Here is a 17,625-nt window from a genome sequence, read left to right as displayed (position 1 = left end):
TGTTTTTCAAATGCATGAGTGTACCAAACTGTGTGGTCTTCCATATGCTTTTGTATGTTTGTCGCTAGAGACTAGATGAAATTTAGTGCCAGCGAATGAGGGAATATTCCTGGTTGTCATGTGATTGTGTGATGTCACGGAAGAGAGAGAGAGCGAGAGAGAGAGAGAGAGAGAGAGAGAGCGAGAGAGAGAGAGAGAGAGCAAGGTGTAATTTATCCCCACAGCTGATCTTTGCAGTGCTCAGAGGGGAAGCAAGACAACCAGACACACATTCGCTCTTTTCTGACTCCTCCTGCCTCACTTGTTAAGACATGCAAATACCCATTGCGTGCATCCACTCCTCACACTTTGGCACAATCGCATACACGAACCAATTCAAGGGATCACTTTAAAAAGGATGTTTTATTTTTTCTTTCTTTAAGCTCTAACAATTAGAGCATTTCACCCTCCTGGACAAGAATCTATTGACATTAAGTGGATACTAAAAAGCAAGAAGAGAAAGAGGAAGAAGGACTCAAAAAAGAAAAAAGACCAAGGAGTCAAATAACAAAACTGCTCGGGAAAAGGACAAGAGACGACAACAGGAAAATGTCCTTTTTGTCTGGCTCACAGTGGCGGCAGCCTGGCATAATTGCTGGCAACAACGGGTGCAGACAACCATCCAGTGGGCATCAACAGGAGCAACAGAATCCTGCAGTTCCACTCTCAGCTGCCAACATCCCTGGTGTCCTGGCTTCCTCTCCACTGTCACCCTCGCAACTGTCCTCTGGACACCATAGTGGGTTGCGTGACCCAGGCCAAATGGCATCTGAGGGAAAGGTTGCTACCAGGTCTTTCGATCTGACTTTAACTGAAGGGGAATTGAGATTAGGGTGTGGCAAAACGTCCTCTGGAATTACACCAGAGACCAAGGGTCTAAATCTGCCTGTGCTGAAGGTGGAGAATAACAAACCAACAGGTGGGAGGCTGAATGAGGCAAAACAAAGGGAAGGAGTTTCACTTGGGAGTGCAGGAGACACTCCCAGGAGCCCTCTTTCGCCCTGTTCCTCTCCTTCCTCTTCATTAACTTCTCCTTCTGTCTCACCTGGGAAATTATTCAACACCGCACTAGAACCTAAGCAAGGATCAAATGTTAAATTTGGACCGAACCTTTTACAGCAGAACTTGAACTGGTCTTTCCCAAGCAGAGATGGAGTTATGATACAACAATACCAGGACGTTAAACAAGAAGAGGGCACACCTATTCCACCCAAGCAGGAATCTATATCTGAAGAAGAAAGTGCCGTCTCATTATCAGGAGATAAATCTAATTGGGGAAATATTCCTTGTTCTTTATTTTCATCTTCTTCACATTCAGGAGGGGAAAATCCTGATAAACCACATGCTCCACTGTCTATACCTAACCTTACAGGAAGTAGCGCGACCTCATCTCCAAGGCTTTCAGTTTTCCCTGCCTCATGTAATCAATCAAACATCATTGGGGAGGGCAAAGTTTTGAAAAAAGGAATCACAGATCAAACTGAAAAAGTGAAGTTGTGTGCTCCACCTTGCACAAATGCAACAGAAAGTAAGGATGCAAAATCACAGGTGTCAAATCCTACTGACGACTGGAAAGTAGCTTCAGGTGTTACTGTAAAGAGTGACACAAAAAATAGTAACGCCAACGAGCTGCCACAGCGAAGTGTGGTCAGACGGGCGATGTCTGATTGTTCGCACCTGTCTGTTCCGACATTAAATGCTGAAATGTATCTGAATAGTATGGGAGGCTCACCAGAGACAACACCTTACATCGGTAACTTTGCCCTGATGGGAACAGCATGTCCGATCAGGGTGCCCTACCCACACATGGCGGTCCGGCGCTCGCTAACAGTGACAGATACCACAGAAGCGTCAGCTGCAGTGGCCTCAGTCTTATCAACTCCATTAATGATGTCACCGGTGTTACCATCATCTCCACCACCTAGGAGACATCATGGCAGCTGCGAGACCAATGTTTTAATTTCTGTGCCAACCCCATCAGGTATCTATGTGCACACACATACTCTAACAAAAATGTCCATTAGGAAACTATTGTACACTATGTTACAACAAATTATCTCTCGTGGTAATTTGCTTGTATGATACAGTTAGGCTCATAAATATACCGTATATTACTTTCCCCCGACTTAATCTATCAATATCATGAACTCATCTCAACTTAACAACACAGCTTTATTTATAGCTCTTTAAAAAGACAACAGTGCTGAAAAAAGGACTGTACATCAATAAAAGTTTGAGCATTAAAATATTCAACATTTAAACAAAAAACAATAAATGATACAACAAATGCAATGGAAAGGCAATATCACGTTTAACTGTAAAGAAGAAAGATTAAAGGGTTTTAAGGTTCTTTTTTTTCTTCTTTGATGATATGCACCAGAAGGTCATTCTATAGTTTGAGATCAGCACCAGAAAAAAGCTCTGTCCTCTTTGTGCTTCTGCTTTAACTTCGGCTGTTGGTTAGCTGCCCGGAATCACTGGCAGGAGTGTATGCATGGAGCAGCGGAGAGTGGCAAGAGGTAAGACCATTGAGAGATTAAAAAACCCCTAAAATAAACTTAAATGCACACACAGCTGGTGGAAGGTGGCCAGAATAGGAGTTATATGCTACCTCTTAGATGTTGCAGTTAAGAGGAACTGGAAATATTTGAATGGCTGAACTGGCTGACTCCAAAATAAACTGGATTACAGTCATCCAACTGGGATGTGATTAAGGCATGGCTTCCTGTTTCAAACTGCAGTTTTGCAAGAAAGAGCTTTACCACCTCTTCCCAAGGTGAGCGATAAAAATCAATTGTCCAACTTGAAACCCAAGTTTGAGACTGTTGACTCATCACATAGTGTGCCAATGGATGGGATTCAGATGGCCTTTGGGCCCAAAAATAAAAATAATTGAAAAAAATCCATCCATTCTCTAAGCCGCTCATCCTCACAGGTCGCAGGAGCAGTGTAGCCTATCCCAGGCATCATCAGGCAAGAAGTGGGGTACACCCTGGATTTGAACCACGCTGTAAAAATACACCAATACAAAAATTAAATGTTACACTAATAATAAAGTAGGTGGCATGGTGAAGCAGCTGTAGAACGTTGGACTCACAGTTCTGAGGACTGGGGTTCAACTCCCGGCCTCGTCTATGTGGAGTTTGCATATTCTCCCCGCGCCTGTGTGGGTTTTCTCCGGGCACTCCAGTTTCCTCCTTCATCCAAAAAACCTGCATTAATTAAACTCTCAATTGCCCCTAGGTGTGAATGTTAGTGTGACTGTTGTCTGTCTCTATGTGCCCTGCGATTGGCTGGCAACCAGTTCAGGGTGTACCCCGCCTCCTGCCCGAAGATAGCTGGGATTGGCTCCAGCACTCCCACGACCCTCATGAGGATACGTGGCTCAGAAAATATAAGGATGGAAGGATAATAATAATGTGTATACTTGCCTTTTGATATTCGAACTGTACTTCTACTTGTTGAAGAGCATAGAAACTGACATGGGGGGGAAATACAACCAGATGCTGTACTTTTGCCTTAATTAAATTAATGGTAACCACTCCTTATATTGAATCTGATGTTTTAATTTATAAATTTTGTTGTATTTAACAATTAAGTTTCTGCTTAAATGATTAAGATTGACAAGCAAATGTTAATTAAAAAAAACTCAAGTAAACATAAAATGCACATTTTAAACAGTGATTTTATTTATTAAGGGGGGGAAAAAAAACTTCAACACTACCTGTGTGGAAAAGTAATAACCATCGAGACCTAAAACCTGGTTGGGACGCTCACAGCTGCAACAACTGAACTCAAATATTTTCTGTAACTGGCAACGAGGCGTTTGATATCACAAAGTAATAGCCGAACATTCCCCTTCAGGATTTTCTGGTAAAAGCAGAAAATTTGATTCCATTAGTCACAACAACTCATCCTGGTCTGGAAGAAATGAGCTGCCCCAAACCATCACACTAGAAAACCTAGATGAGTCATCACTGTGCTCTTTGGGTAATCTTTTATGCCCTTCACTTGTAGGATCGTTTTCCGCTACTCATGTTTTCTCTATTTGAGAATAATGACTCCTTCCATTGTTTGTTGCAATCCTAAATCTTTGAAAATGGCTTTGTAACCGTCAACTATTTTTCATCTGTTTTTGAATTGTTGTTATTATGATAACATTATTGTTGCACCTTTTTGAGATTTTTACTTGCTTTGTTTTGTAAAAGGTGTTCGATTTAAGTGAGTTCTTGATTAAACAGGTATAGCGGTAACCAGGCTTGGGTGTGGGGAAAAAAACTCAAAAAATGTGATTAGCCACTGTTAATTCATGATTTAACTGGGGTAGGTCTATTACCTTTTCTCAGAGGTAGCTGTGAAAGTCTTTTTTAACCTTTTAGGCTGAGACAGCCAAATATTTAAATGCAATTTAAATAGAGCCACACAATATTTTAAAAAGTAAATGGTGTATTTGCCCACTTATGTTAGACCAACACTATAGAGTACAATCAGTCTCTAAATTCTTTTAAACAACATTATGTTGTTGCTAACCAATGATGACAAAAGTACTTCTTACCATTAATGCGACTTCTGGTGCTGCCTGGTTTTTCTGATTGCTTTATAGCCTGTGTCATACGTCGTTAGATTCATCGTCATACAGGCATTGAGACTTCCATCCGTTAATCGTGAATGTAATTCAATTTGATTTGCCATCATGATGTTACGATAGGGAACAGTTCTTGCCGACAAAGGTATTTCTTTTATTCGTTTATCTTGTCTTAATGCAAAGTTGTCAAAATGTTTATTTGCAACACCAAGTACAAATGCTTTGGCATACTCCCCAACTGTGAATGGCTTTCAGTATCTCACAATTGGCAAAGCAACAGCAAAGCTATATGACTTCCACTAACCTTGTTGTGTCCAAAGAAAGAGTTGCTGCTGAGTAGCTGGGACTCTGGACAGTTGCACTTGACATGTATTTCCCTCCTGTCCCCTCAGGATATTTTGATGCAAACACAGTAAGGCATGTGTTGAAGTGGCACTTTATATTTGAGGATTTTATTGTTGCAATTTTGTCATTACAAATTAGACACACAGCAGAACCCTCTCTCTCGACATTGGCTGTCCAGTCTTGCCAAAAACTGCTGTACTCCTCATCTTTTATTTTTTTGAGCAATCTTTGTCAAAAGCGTTTCCCCAATTAGTTCTTCTGACTCGATCGGCGTTCGACCCTTCTATGCCTGCGCACATCGACTGCCAGAGTAAACTACGGCAACCCCACGAAGACTGCCTCATTTGCGTTGCTTATGCGACAGAAATGACATGTACAGTATCTCGTTATGAGGGCTGTGCGAGCCTTATGCAACCATCAAAAGAGCCAGGTATGACTCGCGAGCCATAGGTTTCTAACCTCGGTTGTAGACTGGATGTACAGTTTTTTTCTTACAAGTTCATTATTTTAAAAGTCTTTAACTGATTAAAGAACAACCCTCATTGACAAACAATTTGGCTTCACAAACAGAACTTTTGAGGAAAAATTTGTTTGATTTAAGATGAGAATTTCCATAGCCAAAGAAGGCGGATTTTTCTTTTTTTTTTGTGATGATTTGTGGCGTGTAAACATCAATGGCTAAACGCATCACTCATTCATGCTTCACACTCCATGGGTCTCCACATTGGCAAGCCGCTTTGAACGTCACTTTTTCGCGGGTGTGATCTTGCCGACGCTATGGAGACGAAGAAGAAAGAGACAGATGGAAACTGATTCTGGCCTGCCACTGTAAACCGCATTAAGAGAGGTGAAAGTTTGCACGGGTTCCAGTTGTGGGAACGGTACGAGAGAGAGCTCCCTGGTGATACCGTTTGCAACCTTGTTTACGTCACGTCCCCAAAATGGCTACCACAGCCCACAATGCAATGTGGTTCCCAAAGTATAGTGTATCCGAAAAAGTTAAGACTAAGATGTTGTGCAGTGATTTGCTAGTGAACTCATGGCGCTATTTTCAATTGGTATTTATTTTTAATCGCACACTGATAAAAATAGCGGAAATATAACTTTGTTCTGGGATGAAACTGATTAATTGCATTTCCTTTCATTTAAATGGGAAGCATGCTGTTTTGCGAACTGAGTAACAGAATGGATTCAATTCATAACCTGGGGTCCACTGTATATCATAACTCAATTACTTACTTAAATTAATTCCGATGTAATTTTTCAGTCTCACAGATATATCTACCAATATCTTTGTTTTGGTTGCACAGCAGAAATTATATAAAAATTGATTACAAAAAAATTCAAAGGATTATTTCAGATGCTGAATACTCCTGTGGTATGAATTGAAACAAAATATTAAATCATTCAAAGATAATCCCTACATGTATTTTTATTTCCTCTGTTGTAAACTATCCAAATACTTTTTTCATGAGTACACAACATTATGTATCATCCAGATCCCTTTAGAGCAAGCAATTAAAAGGGAAAAGCTAGGTCATTGATTAGACATTGACTGCACCCATTCAAATATAGAGCAGCTATTTTGAGCAGTGCCTGTGGAGGCAGACGCACACTCTAACACGCACACGCACACTCTCACACACACGTGCACACACGCACACACCTACAAACACAAGGTACTGACTGTCTGTGTCTAGATGAAGCGCTTCAAATGACTTGAGATTTTCAGACAACTTCACTGACAGCAGAAACTACATCTGTGTCTTTTAGAGCAACATTTGAGTGAATAAGCTCCACGGTGGCGTCTCACTAAAAATAATGAGGTCGTTAAATAGCTTTTCCTGAATATTCTACATACTTAGCTCTTCATCTGAGTTCTAGACATGACTAAGGAAATAAATTTTTGCAAGTTAATTATGGTTATGAAATGTAAAACAAAATTAAATCAGTATGAAATGGCATTGCGGTATCACAAGTTATAGATATATTGTACCTGTATACATAGTTTCAAAATCTTAATATCTCACTTTCAAACTCTTGCCAGGTTTTGAGTTAGTGATTTTGTTTTCTTTTTATTAAGTATTAATATTTTAGCTGGAAATAACACAAGAACTTCAGTTATGCTATTTTTTTTTTTTTTTTTTTTTTTACATGTTGCGATAAAATGCTTCATAATGAAACAATAGAGTCACTGATGGTGTAGTGGTATACACGCCTGACTTTGTTGTGGGCAGTGTGGGATTGATTCCTGCTCAGTGATGTTGTCAATATCTGCCTGCGACTGAGTGGCAACCAGTACGTCTTTCGCCTGAAGGTAGCTGGGAGAGGTTCTGGCTCTCCCATGACCCTTGTGAGGATAAGCGGCTTGGATAATGGATGGATGAAAAGATTAGCAACTATGCCAAGGTTATGAAGAATTCTAGACTGAATGGTACAGCATCTAGAAAGTCTTAAATCAATAATTTGACTGACCTTGGCTACATGATTCATAGCCCTTAGTGAAGAATAGTGAACTTAAAAAAAAAGAAACAACACAGACCAGATCATTAAACCAAGAAGTAAATAATTTAAATGTATTTAAAGTGCCACTGACACCAACAATCACATTTTTAAATAGGTATTGTCATCAAAACTACAAATAATAATAATCACTTTGATGATAATACCAGTCAGAAAAAGTGAGCTGCGAGTGTTTTAATCATGCGCAGTTGTGTAAATATGACTCGACACAATGTGCATCCCAGTGGGGGCCATATTTGTCTGTTACGTCACTTCCAGACATCAACAGGATACCTGGCATTAAAACACACTGTGCCGAATGCAATGACAGATGAACAAAAGTGATTTGGGGATTTTCTTCTTCAGGAAAAAAAAAACATCTCAGAAGTGAGTGAATGAGTGAAGCGACCGGGGCCATTTTACCATATCGTTTTGAGCCATATTTACAGTCAAGGTGTGGGGGAGCGCTCCTTTCGCCTCCCTGCCTGAGCAACCTCCGCGTCGGGGGAAACGGCGGCCCACGCGCATCGACACATTGAACACCTCAGTGTCTATTTGAAATCTGTAGTAAAAGCTATTTAGGTCGTCGGCTAGCCTTCTCTTGTTTTCTACTGGGGGAGAACATCGCTTGTAGTCAGTGAGCAATTGTGATCTGTGCCAAACTGAAATGGAGTCAGCGCTGAGATGTTTTTCCAGTTTAACTGCAAAGACCAATTTTGCAATGTTAATTTTTTTAGTCAGCTGGTTTCTAGTGCGATTGTAGAGGGACTTGCTATCTCTTTAGCCTGGCGGAGTTGCCTAAGTTTAGCTGAAAACCACGGCCTCTTGTTATTGAAAGTACGAAAGGTTTTTGGTGATACACACACCTCCTCACATACGCGGGAACAATATCCATGAATTCATCTAGGCTGCGTGCCGAATTTTCAAAGAGACTCCAGTCTGTGCAGTCAAAGCAGCTTTGAAGTTCTCATTTTGCCTCGTTGGTCCACTTTTTAACTGATTTTACTAAAGGCTTCGCACATTTAAGTGCTTGCCTGTTTGTAGGTATTAAGTACAGCAACCAAGCAAGCTTTTTATTTAATATACAGAGAGTGAGAAAATTGTAACTTACTAGTGTTAAACAAAATAGAAATACAAAATAAAAACCTGGAATGATCAGTTTTCAAGTAAATTTAAATTCTGTTCCATGGGCTGAATATGCACACCATTTCTGGCATTGTTTTTCATTCAAGTCTTTTTGAAGGCATATCAAGTAAGTCATTTGCGTCAGAATATATTGATGTCTCCCAATCAGGGCTTTACACTAACACCATCCATCTTGACAAATGCCAGTAGATTTCACTAGTGGCTATTAACATTTCCTCTCCCAACTGCTACTTTGGCCAGTTGAGTTTTATGTGGACTATGCCATGTGCCGACGCTTCAAAGGGCGATGACTAAAGTCAATAAATCTAATATTCATACAAAGCCGCTCGGCATTTTGGGGATTACAGCGTCATCTTCCATGAAAATACAATATATATAATTGTCTGCGACCCTTGTGAGGACAAGCGGCTTAGAAAATGGATGGATGGATCAATGTTTTCTGAAACGTCATCTGACGATAAATGTGACTAATCTTTAGGGGACCTGTTAGGTTACTGCCTCACAACTTATTACAGCTTGAAGTGCCTGTAAAAATCTTGGTCGCCTACACCCTTGTTCCGGGATAGATTATTAAAGATGTTAAATTCCCTATTTTTGACAATTTTGCATATTGTTATAATGCCACCATTCATATATTAATTGTTTATATATATATCTTTGCCTACTTGTCTTTTTCTATGTATTAATTTTTACCCCTGAGCTTTCTACATTTACCTAGTGGGTAGCTTCAGTGTTGTAAAAAAATGTAAATGTAAAAAGCCAGTGGATAGCTGGAATAGGCTCCAAAACTCCAGAGGGAGTTGGATAATTTGAAATTTAGCTAACTACCTTTTCCAGATATCTTGTTCAACATAGACTAGAACTATAAAGACCACTGGGAAATACAACGCTGGCGAAGTACCTTCTTGATAAGACATGAGAGCAAAGGGGCTAACATTTAAGTATAGTGGATCCTTTGCCAACTTTAAGGCTGGTGCTTGACTATTCCTTGCACAATGTCCATTTTAGCGTACTAGCAGCTAGCATGCCTTTTGATGATGCAAATCTTATAGTTGTCCCTGTAGCATTTTTTCTTTGTCCATTCCTGAAAACTGGTATAATGGTCAAGCAAAGAATCACATCACACACATAGGAACACCTAAGGTAAAATGACAGTGGGCACGTGCCCCCACATCCCCTGGTACTGCTGCCTCTGTGTGTTGGTGTTTCTATGCCAGCTAACATATTATTGTAAACTGCTGTAGCCTTACACAATTATAAGAAAATAACCTGTTACAGTTCAACAGTGCACCTTGCCTCTTGCCGGATTCAGCTGGCATGGGCTCCAGCTCACCCATGAAACTAATAAGGAAGAATAAGTGGGATTGACCACACACGTAACTGTGATCATTGTTCAACACCAAGCACTGTTTCTGATCCAGGCTGACCGAATTGAAAAACCTATTTTAAACTAACAAACCTAACTTCATGTTTTTTTAAGGTAGGTCTACTGTGGAAATTGTCAAATCTGCATCAATATTGGAATAGCACAACAAAAATAAATTGGCAAGTGCGTAGCACGGTAGTTATTGAGAAAAGATGATCACTTGGGAAAATGGTGGGACATTAAGAGTGAGCACAACCAGATGTCCGGTATCACTGTTATGTAAGATATGATACTAGAAACACAAGCACAAACGTTCTTTCTGTCCTTCTAAGCATGTGTGAATATCATATTAGAAGTATAAATGGGGCAAAAAATGCTGTATGAAGTATGAACATTGGAATCCTTTAGTCCACTTATGAATAAGAGCCCAATATACTTGAACTCCTCCACTTCGGGCATGTGAACCATCCCAGTGATAGGTAGAGATTGCAGCTTGATGAAGCCATCATAACCGTCTCCATAAGGCAGGAACATTATACTGACATCACCAAACCTATACCCCCTCGACACCCCGGTTGCACCAGCCGCTGGTGTCTACCAATGGGTTCGGTGATTTCCTCTACAACAGGCACTGAGAACCTTATAGCTACACCACACACAGCTGCCCCGGAACATTCATGAAGTTCTGTCAGAGGTGGGAGTTGAAGCTCCTTCTGACAGGCGAATTCTGCCTGATGTTTCCAACACAATGTTAGGCTGGACTAACATCTTTTCCCACATTCGGAACTAACTGACCGCTGGGGGGGTGATCAAGTGACAGCCCCGCCCCTTTCTCAGCCGTGTTCCCAAGACATTCAGCCAGAATTCCAATGACATGAGTGCAAAGTTGGCATCAAACTGCGGCCTGGTGACCTGGTGCCAAGTGCACATGTGGATGCCCTTGTACTGTATCTAAATGTGGTGTTTGTGATGGACGATCCATGACGAGCACAGAAGTCCAATAACAGAACACTGCTCATGTTCTGGTCAGGGGAGGCATTCCTACGCCCATCCAGGTCTCACTGTCATTGCCCATGTTAGGACCCCCTCTAAGGACTCAAAAAATTGAGGATAGTCCAGAACTGCTGGTTGTAGGCACAAACAACAGTTAGGAACCGGCCCCTCAGCCGAAAGCAGAGGGAGGCTATGCTCTCGTCCACTAGGGGAAACCCCAATGTAGAAGAACCCAGTCAGGGGACAATAAGTATGCCCATACCTGCTTGGTACCGCTCACTGTCAGGAACTCCCAAGAGGAAGAGTCCAACCCCTCTCAAAAGGAGTGGTATAGACCAAACTTTGTGTGGAGGTGAGCCCAGCTCATTCTAGTTGGAACTTTTTAACATCAGCTTGGTCTCTTTTTCTGCCAGAAAGGTGATATTCCTCATTCCTAAAGGAAGTTTTTGTACCTGGGGATCAGACTGCCACCCAGCTTTCTATGCACCCAATGTTCCCTTAGCCTCTCCCACAGGTGGTAAACCCATGGGAATGTGGACCCCAGCCTCGCTGGGCTGTATCGCAACAGAAACAATGGGCGCAAGCAACCAAGCACTTACCTTGAATCCCCAACACCAGGTCCAGCACCAGAGAGGGGGGGCCCAGTAACCCTCGTCTAAAGTCCATTTATTTTAGTCATAGAGGTCATTTGAGCTGTGTGTTGTCTAGTCCCTTTCCTAGGACCAATATGTCATGGATGATTCCGTACAAATTGGGTAAAATTCAAAATAAATTATATTTTGTGCACCCGATTCTTGTTTAAATATTGAAGATATACTTGAATGTAACTGAAGAAAAAGAACAGTTCAACTGCTACAGATCATCTTCCATTAGCTGTTCTTCGACAGGGCAAGTATAAAACCCCAAAGAATCATTTTTATTTTTTAATGGGTGATTGCTTGGGTGGCATGGTGTATAATCGGTTAGCACATCTGCCTTGCCTGTATGGAGTTTACATGTTCTCCCTGTGCCTGTGTGAGTTTTCTCTGGTGCTCCAGTTTCCTGTTACCTTCCAAAAACATGTATGGTAGATGAAAGAATGGATGCATGGATGGATGGATGGATGAGTTATTGGGAAAAGCTTTCTATTCAAGTCAGAATTCAGTCTGCAGAGATTGGGGGGAAAATAGGTTCACATTAATTTTTGTCATTGTTACTCTCTCAGTGAAAGTGGACAAGGACAAGCATGAGAAGACAGATGTCTTGTCCAGCAAGACAGAAAAGATGGATGCCTGTGACAAGAAGGAGAAAGCAGAGCAGAACAACAAAGACAACTGCCCTGACAAGAACCTCAAGTCTGACAAGATTTTCAAAGATGAAGAAAAGATGGACAAGATAAATGCTGAGAAAAACAACAAGGTCAGTGAGAAGGCAGAGAAGACAGACAAGCCAGAAAAAAATAACAAAGATGAGGAAAAGAAGCAGACTGAGAAGAAGGATGAGAAAGGAGGAAAAGGGGTTGCTAAGTCTCCAACAGCCAATGGGAGCAAGACTCTCCAAAGCCCTGACAGCAAAACCAAGGTAATCCACACACATACACACAAACACACACCCACATACACATTGGATGTTCAGTATTTTTTTTTCACATAGTCAAAGCTCAAGAAATAGAAATAGCAAGACACAAACATTTGGCTTTACACACAAACAAATATCTGCAGTAGGTCTTCAGTCAAAGTTCATTTTTATAATTTAGCAGGCCCCTTTTATGTAAATATATCAGAAAGAGTTCAAAATGTTTCATTTTAGTGTACATTTAAACAATGAAACACTAAGATATGAGTACTATTTAATGTAACCCTTTATTATATATTTATTATAAAAATAACTTTTTTTTTTTTAACTCCTGCAGTTCTTTTCAGAGGTAAAAATGTTTGAATATCCTTAATTATTACAATTGCACTGTGAATTGCTAAGACATCCAGGCTACTCTTTCTGGTTTTTGGGATCTTTTTTTTAGTTTAGCATCATAGGTATTTGCAGCAATTTTTTTACATACTTAAAAAAAATTTTCAAAGCAGCTGACTGTTATTACCCAAATGTTCTCTGACAATGATTTGGAACAATATGCAAACGATAACAGTTAATACACAAAGTATAATATCATTTCATTTTTAGTTCATGCATACATCCATTTTCTAAAATCTGATTTTACCTTTAAGATGCATTTAGAGTGATCCGTATTTAGGATTTGCTTTTATAAGTGACCGCTCACATGAACTGGAGCATGATGAAATGTTTTTAATACACAGTACAATAAGTTGATGAACACATTTTTATTTCCATTAACTTGTAACTTTTGATTGGAGTGGTTAAGTGGGTTAGCATATCTGCCTTACAGTCAAAAGGTTTGCTGTTTGAATCTTGGTCCAGGCCTTCCTGTGTGGAGTTTACATGTTTTCCTCATGCTTTCTGCAGGTACTCCATCTTATGGCCCCGTCACACCATGACGTTCTGGTCAGCGTTCTATAGCGTTTGAGGAAACGTTGGTAGTCGCCCATGGTCGCTGGGATAACTCCAGAAGAGCGTTGTTTGAACGCTAGTGAACGTCAATGATCGCTGGGAATCGGCGAAGAACGCCGGTCCGGAAAAAAAGTTTTGAACAGGCACAAAAGTTCTTACCGAGACCAGCGTTCATCAACGTTTAATTTTAAACGCTGCAGAACGTTCAAAACGTTCGTGGAACGTTTTACTAAGGTTCGTTGCACATGTTTGCTATTGTTAGTCAGTCGTAACTCTAGCTTTACTTGGTTCTTACTTAATCGTTTGCTTTGCAGTGAATGACTCACTGGTGACCTGTCAACGACCACTGAACAATCCCGTAGCGCACACAGCGTGTAACTAAAGTCAAACGAACGTCGTTTGGAGTACATTGAGAGTCATTCATGCGTTTCCCGAACGTCCATGCATATGGGCATATAATACGATGCTTTGTAAGCAAGGTCCATTTAATATTAAGATACAGTAGAGAGCACCTACTATGGAAGATCCAGAAAGCAGCAGTTAGTTTTCGCGGAAAAACTCCACCAGACTATCCACAACAGCCAGGTCCAGGATCCTGCAATCCTTTCTCTGCTTCTTTTGTCTCTTTGTCGGACCGTCCTCACTGGGGTTTGCAAGGTGTTTAGGGTCCCCAGGGGTTGTCACATGGTGCGTGACGTTGCGGACATGCTCTTCCTCCTGCTGTTGTTTTTCCTCCAAACACATTGCTCGTGATGAAAGAGGCTTAGCTTTCTTATCAGCAGCGCTAGTTGCTGAAGTCCACACCCTAACTTTTTTTCTTCTCGGCGACATGATGCTCACTGTTCTGACTCACGACAACAACTGAAGTGACTATGAACTTTCCAACGTTTTAGTGCAGGTTCCTCTGTAAAAATTACACGCCAGTAAAACGCTTTTCTGTTGCTCAACACGCTCGTCTTACGTTGACAAATCGCTCGTCGCACGCCAATGACACGTTTGCACACGCTAATGGTTTATAGGGGTATCTTATTTGGTCACTGTTACACGCTTTTCATGCGTTAGACATGCTTTTCGTGCATTAGACACACGTTAAGTCATACGTTAAACACACGTTAATCACACGCCAAATGTGTCATCCGCGTTTGAGAACGCTGAAAAATAGAACGATTGAAATGTTCAGAGGACGTTGACCAGAACGTCATGGTGTGACGGAGCCTTTAATCACACATTCCAAAAACATGGATTCATTGAAGACTGTAAATTGCCAGTCGGTGTGAAAATGAGTCCAAATGCTTATTAAGTATGCCCTACTGTTGGCCAGCGACCAGTTCAGGGTGTATCATGCCTCTAACCCTAAATAACCTGGGATAGGCTCCAGCCCCCCTGCAACCTTAATGGGGGCAAGTGATATAGAAACTATATGTGCTCTTGTGAATGTAGCATGCGAGCTGTGCTATGACATTGCTCACTCCATTTCTGCTTGTTGTTTTTCTATTCCCCTCCCTGTTTCATTTGATCAAAACCTATTCATTTTTCCCTTCCATGTTTTTTCCCCTTATTTCCAATTGTGTTATTGTCTTATTTAGACTGAAGTGGTTTCGACCAAATCAAATGCATCTAAATCTCGCCCATCTACCCTCCATACCAATGGTGAAGCCACCTCAGTCAAACACCCCTCCCCAACCACGACCTCAGTGAATAAAAAAATCCCTCTGCCCAAGGCGGCAACCCCCACTGCTGCTAAGAGCCCTCCAATTCCACCAGGATCTGCAAAAGTAAGAAAGATATTATTGGTATGATATTATGTGCATGTCCAGTGCATCTGGAATTGCAGAATTTTCCACATTTTGTTATGTTGCGCCTCATTCCAAAATTGAACAAATTATTTGTTTCCCCTCAATGATAAATATAACACTCCATGATGATGAGATAAAACATGTTTACTCGTTGTTGCTAATTTATTTAAAATTTATGGAAAAGGCTGGCACATGGACAACTGGTTAGCGCATCTGCCTTCGACCACACCTGTATGGCGGTGTTCATGTTGTCCCTGTGCCTGCATGTGTTTTCAGTTTTCTCCGGTTAATCCAGTTTCCTCTTACATCCCAAAAGCATGCGTACTAATCTATTTGATGACTTTGATGAAGAAGAATTTGAAGAAATTTGCCACAGTACTGAATGGTTGTTTGTTTATATGTGCCACATAATTGGCTGGTGACCCATTCAGTGTGCACCCCACCTCTCACCCAAAGATAGCCGGGATAGGAACTGACGCACCTGTGACCCCAGTGAGGATAAGCGGTACGGAAAATGAATAGATAGATGAATGGAATATAGATCATGAAAACACTCAAAGCCTTTGCACCATACTTTGTTGATGCACCTTTTCTATTAATCAAAGCCTCAAGCCTTTTTGTATCTGATCCTTGGAACACCCATTCTTGGGCAGTTTCTTTTTCCCCATTCCTCTTTGCATCATCTCTCAAGGTACAGTGCCTTGTGAAAGTATTCGGCCGGTTTCACTATATTTCAGGCTTCAAACATAAAGATATAAAATTATATTTTTTTTTACAAGAATCAACAACAAGTGGGACACAATAGTGGAACGAAATTTATTGGATATTTTATACTTTTTTAACAGATAAAAACCTGAAAAGTGGGGTGTGCAATATTATTCAGCCCCTTTACTTTCAGTGCAGCGAACTAACTCCAGAAGTTCATTGAAGTTCACTGAATGATCCAATGTTGACTGATGATGATAAATAGAATTGACCTCCGTGTAATCAAGTCTCCGTATAAATGCACCGGCTCTGTGATAGTCTCAGGGTTCTGTTTAAAGTGCAGAGAGCATCATGAAATCCAAGCAACACAATAGGCAGGTCCAAGATATTGTTGTGGAAAAGTTTAAAGCCAGATTTGGATACAAAAATATTTCCCCAGCTTTAAACATCTCAAGGAGCACTGTGCAAGCAAGTATATTGAAATGGAAGGAGTATCAGACCACTACAAATCTACCAAGACCCAGCCGTCCCTTTAAACGTTCACCTTGAACAAAGAGAAGACTGCTCAGGGATGCAGCCAAGAAGCCCATAATAACTTTGGATGAACTGCAGAGCTCTACAGCTGAAGTGGGAGAGTCTGTCCATAGAACAACAACCAGTCATACACTGCACAAATGTGGCCTTTATGGAATGAGTGGCAAGAAGAAAGCCATTTCTCAAAGATATCCATAATGTTTGCCACAAGCCAACTTGGAGACACACCAAACATCTGGAAGAAGATGCTCTGGTCAGATGAAACCAAAATCGAACTTTTTGGTCACAATGCTAAACTATATGTTTGGCATAAAAGCACCACAGCCCATCACGCTGAACACACCATCCCCACTGTCAAACATGGTGGTGGCAGCCTCATGGTTTGGGCCTGCTTTTCTTCAGAAGTGACAGGGAAGATGGTTAAAATTGATGGGAAAGTGAATGGAGCCAAATACAGGATCATTCTGGAAGCAAACCTGTTGGAGTCTGCAAAAGACCTGAGACTGTGACGGAGATTTATCTTCCAACAGGACAATGATTCAAAATATAAAGCCAAATCTGGTTCACAAATAAACGTATCCAGGTGTTAGAATGGCCAAGTCAAAGTCCAGACCTGAATCTAATCGAGAATCTGTGGGCAGAGCTGAAGACTGCTCTCCATCTGACCTCACTGAGGTTGAGCTGTTTTGCAAGGAAGAATGGGCAATGTCAGTCTTTCGATGTGCAGAACTGGTAGAGACATACCCCTAGCGACTTGCAGCTGTAATTGCAGCAAAAGGTGGCGGGCACTACAAAGTATTAATGCAAGGGGGCCGAATAATATCGCACGCCCCACTTTTCAGGTTTTTATTTGTTAAAAAAGTTGAAAACATCCAATAAATTTCATTCCACTTCACGATTGTGTCCCACTTGGTGATTTTTGACAAAAAATATGAATCTTATGTGTTTATCTTTACAGCCTGAAATATGGCGAAAGTTTGGAAGGTTCAAGCGTGCCGAATACTTTCACAAGGCACTGTAACATCAGGTTAGATTAGCAATAAGTCTATCAAGAACGAGTCAAGCCAAGTCAAAGCTATGCTGAGGGCATTCAAGGATATTCACAGAGTTGT

General features: G+C 41.0%; 1 protein-coding gene across 8 annotated transcripts in view; it reads left to right on the top strand.

Annotated features, from left to right (window-relative positions):
- Window positions 1–17,625, top strand: part of map4l (microtubule associated protein 4 like) — a 53,921-nt gene that overhangs the window by 3,856 nt on the left and 32,440 nt on the right. For 4 of the 8 annotated variants that reach the window (XR_009797877.1, XM_061840154.1, XM_061840153.1 and 1 more), the window contains exons 1-3: window positions 270–2,020; window positions 12,181–12,536; window positions 15,065–15,253. Coding sequence is in view for 7 of the 8 variants with exons in the window: in XM_061840154.1 (XP_061696138.1) it covers window positions 589–2,020; window positions 12,181–12,536; window positions 15,065–15,253 (1,977 nt within the window). In the remaining variant the exon portion in view is untranslated. Of the gene's footprint in view, window positions 1–269; window positions 2,021–2,450; window positions 2,559–12,180; window positions 12,537–15,064; window positions 15,254–17,625 lie in introns of those variants that run through there. The other 4 variants (XM_061840155.1, XM_061840156.1, XM_061840158.1 and 1 more) reach the window with 3 other exon arrangements.

Source organism: Syngnathoides biaculeatus, chromosome 13 (genome assembly GCF_019802595.1).
Source record: "Syngnathoides biaculeatus isolate LvHL_M chromosome 13, ASM1980259v1, whole genome shotgun sequence".
NCBI classification, from domain to species: Eukaryota; Metazoa; Chordata; class Actinopteri; order Syngnathiformes; family Syngnathidae; genus Syngnathoides; species Syngnathoides biaculeatus.
This window is presented reverse-complemented; position numbering and strand designations above follow the sequence as displayed.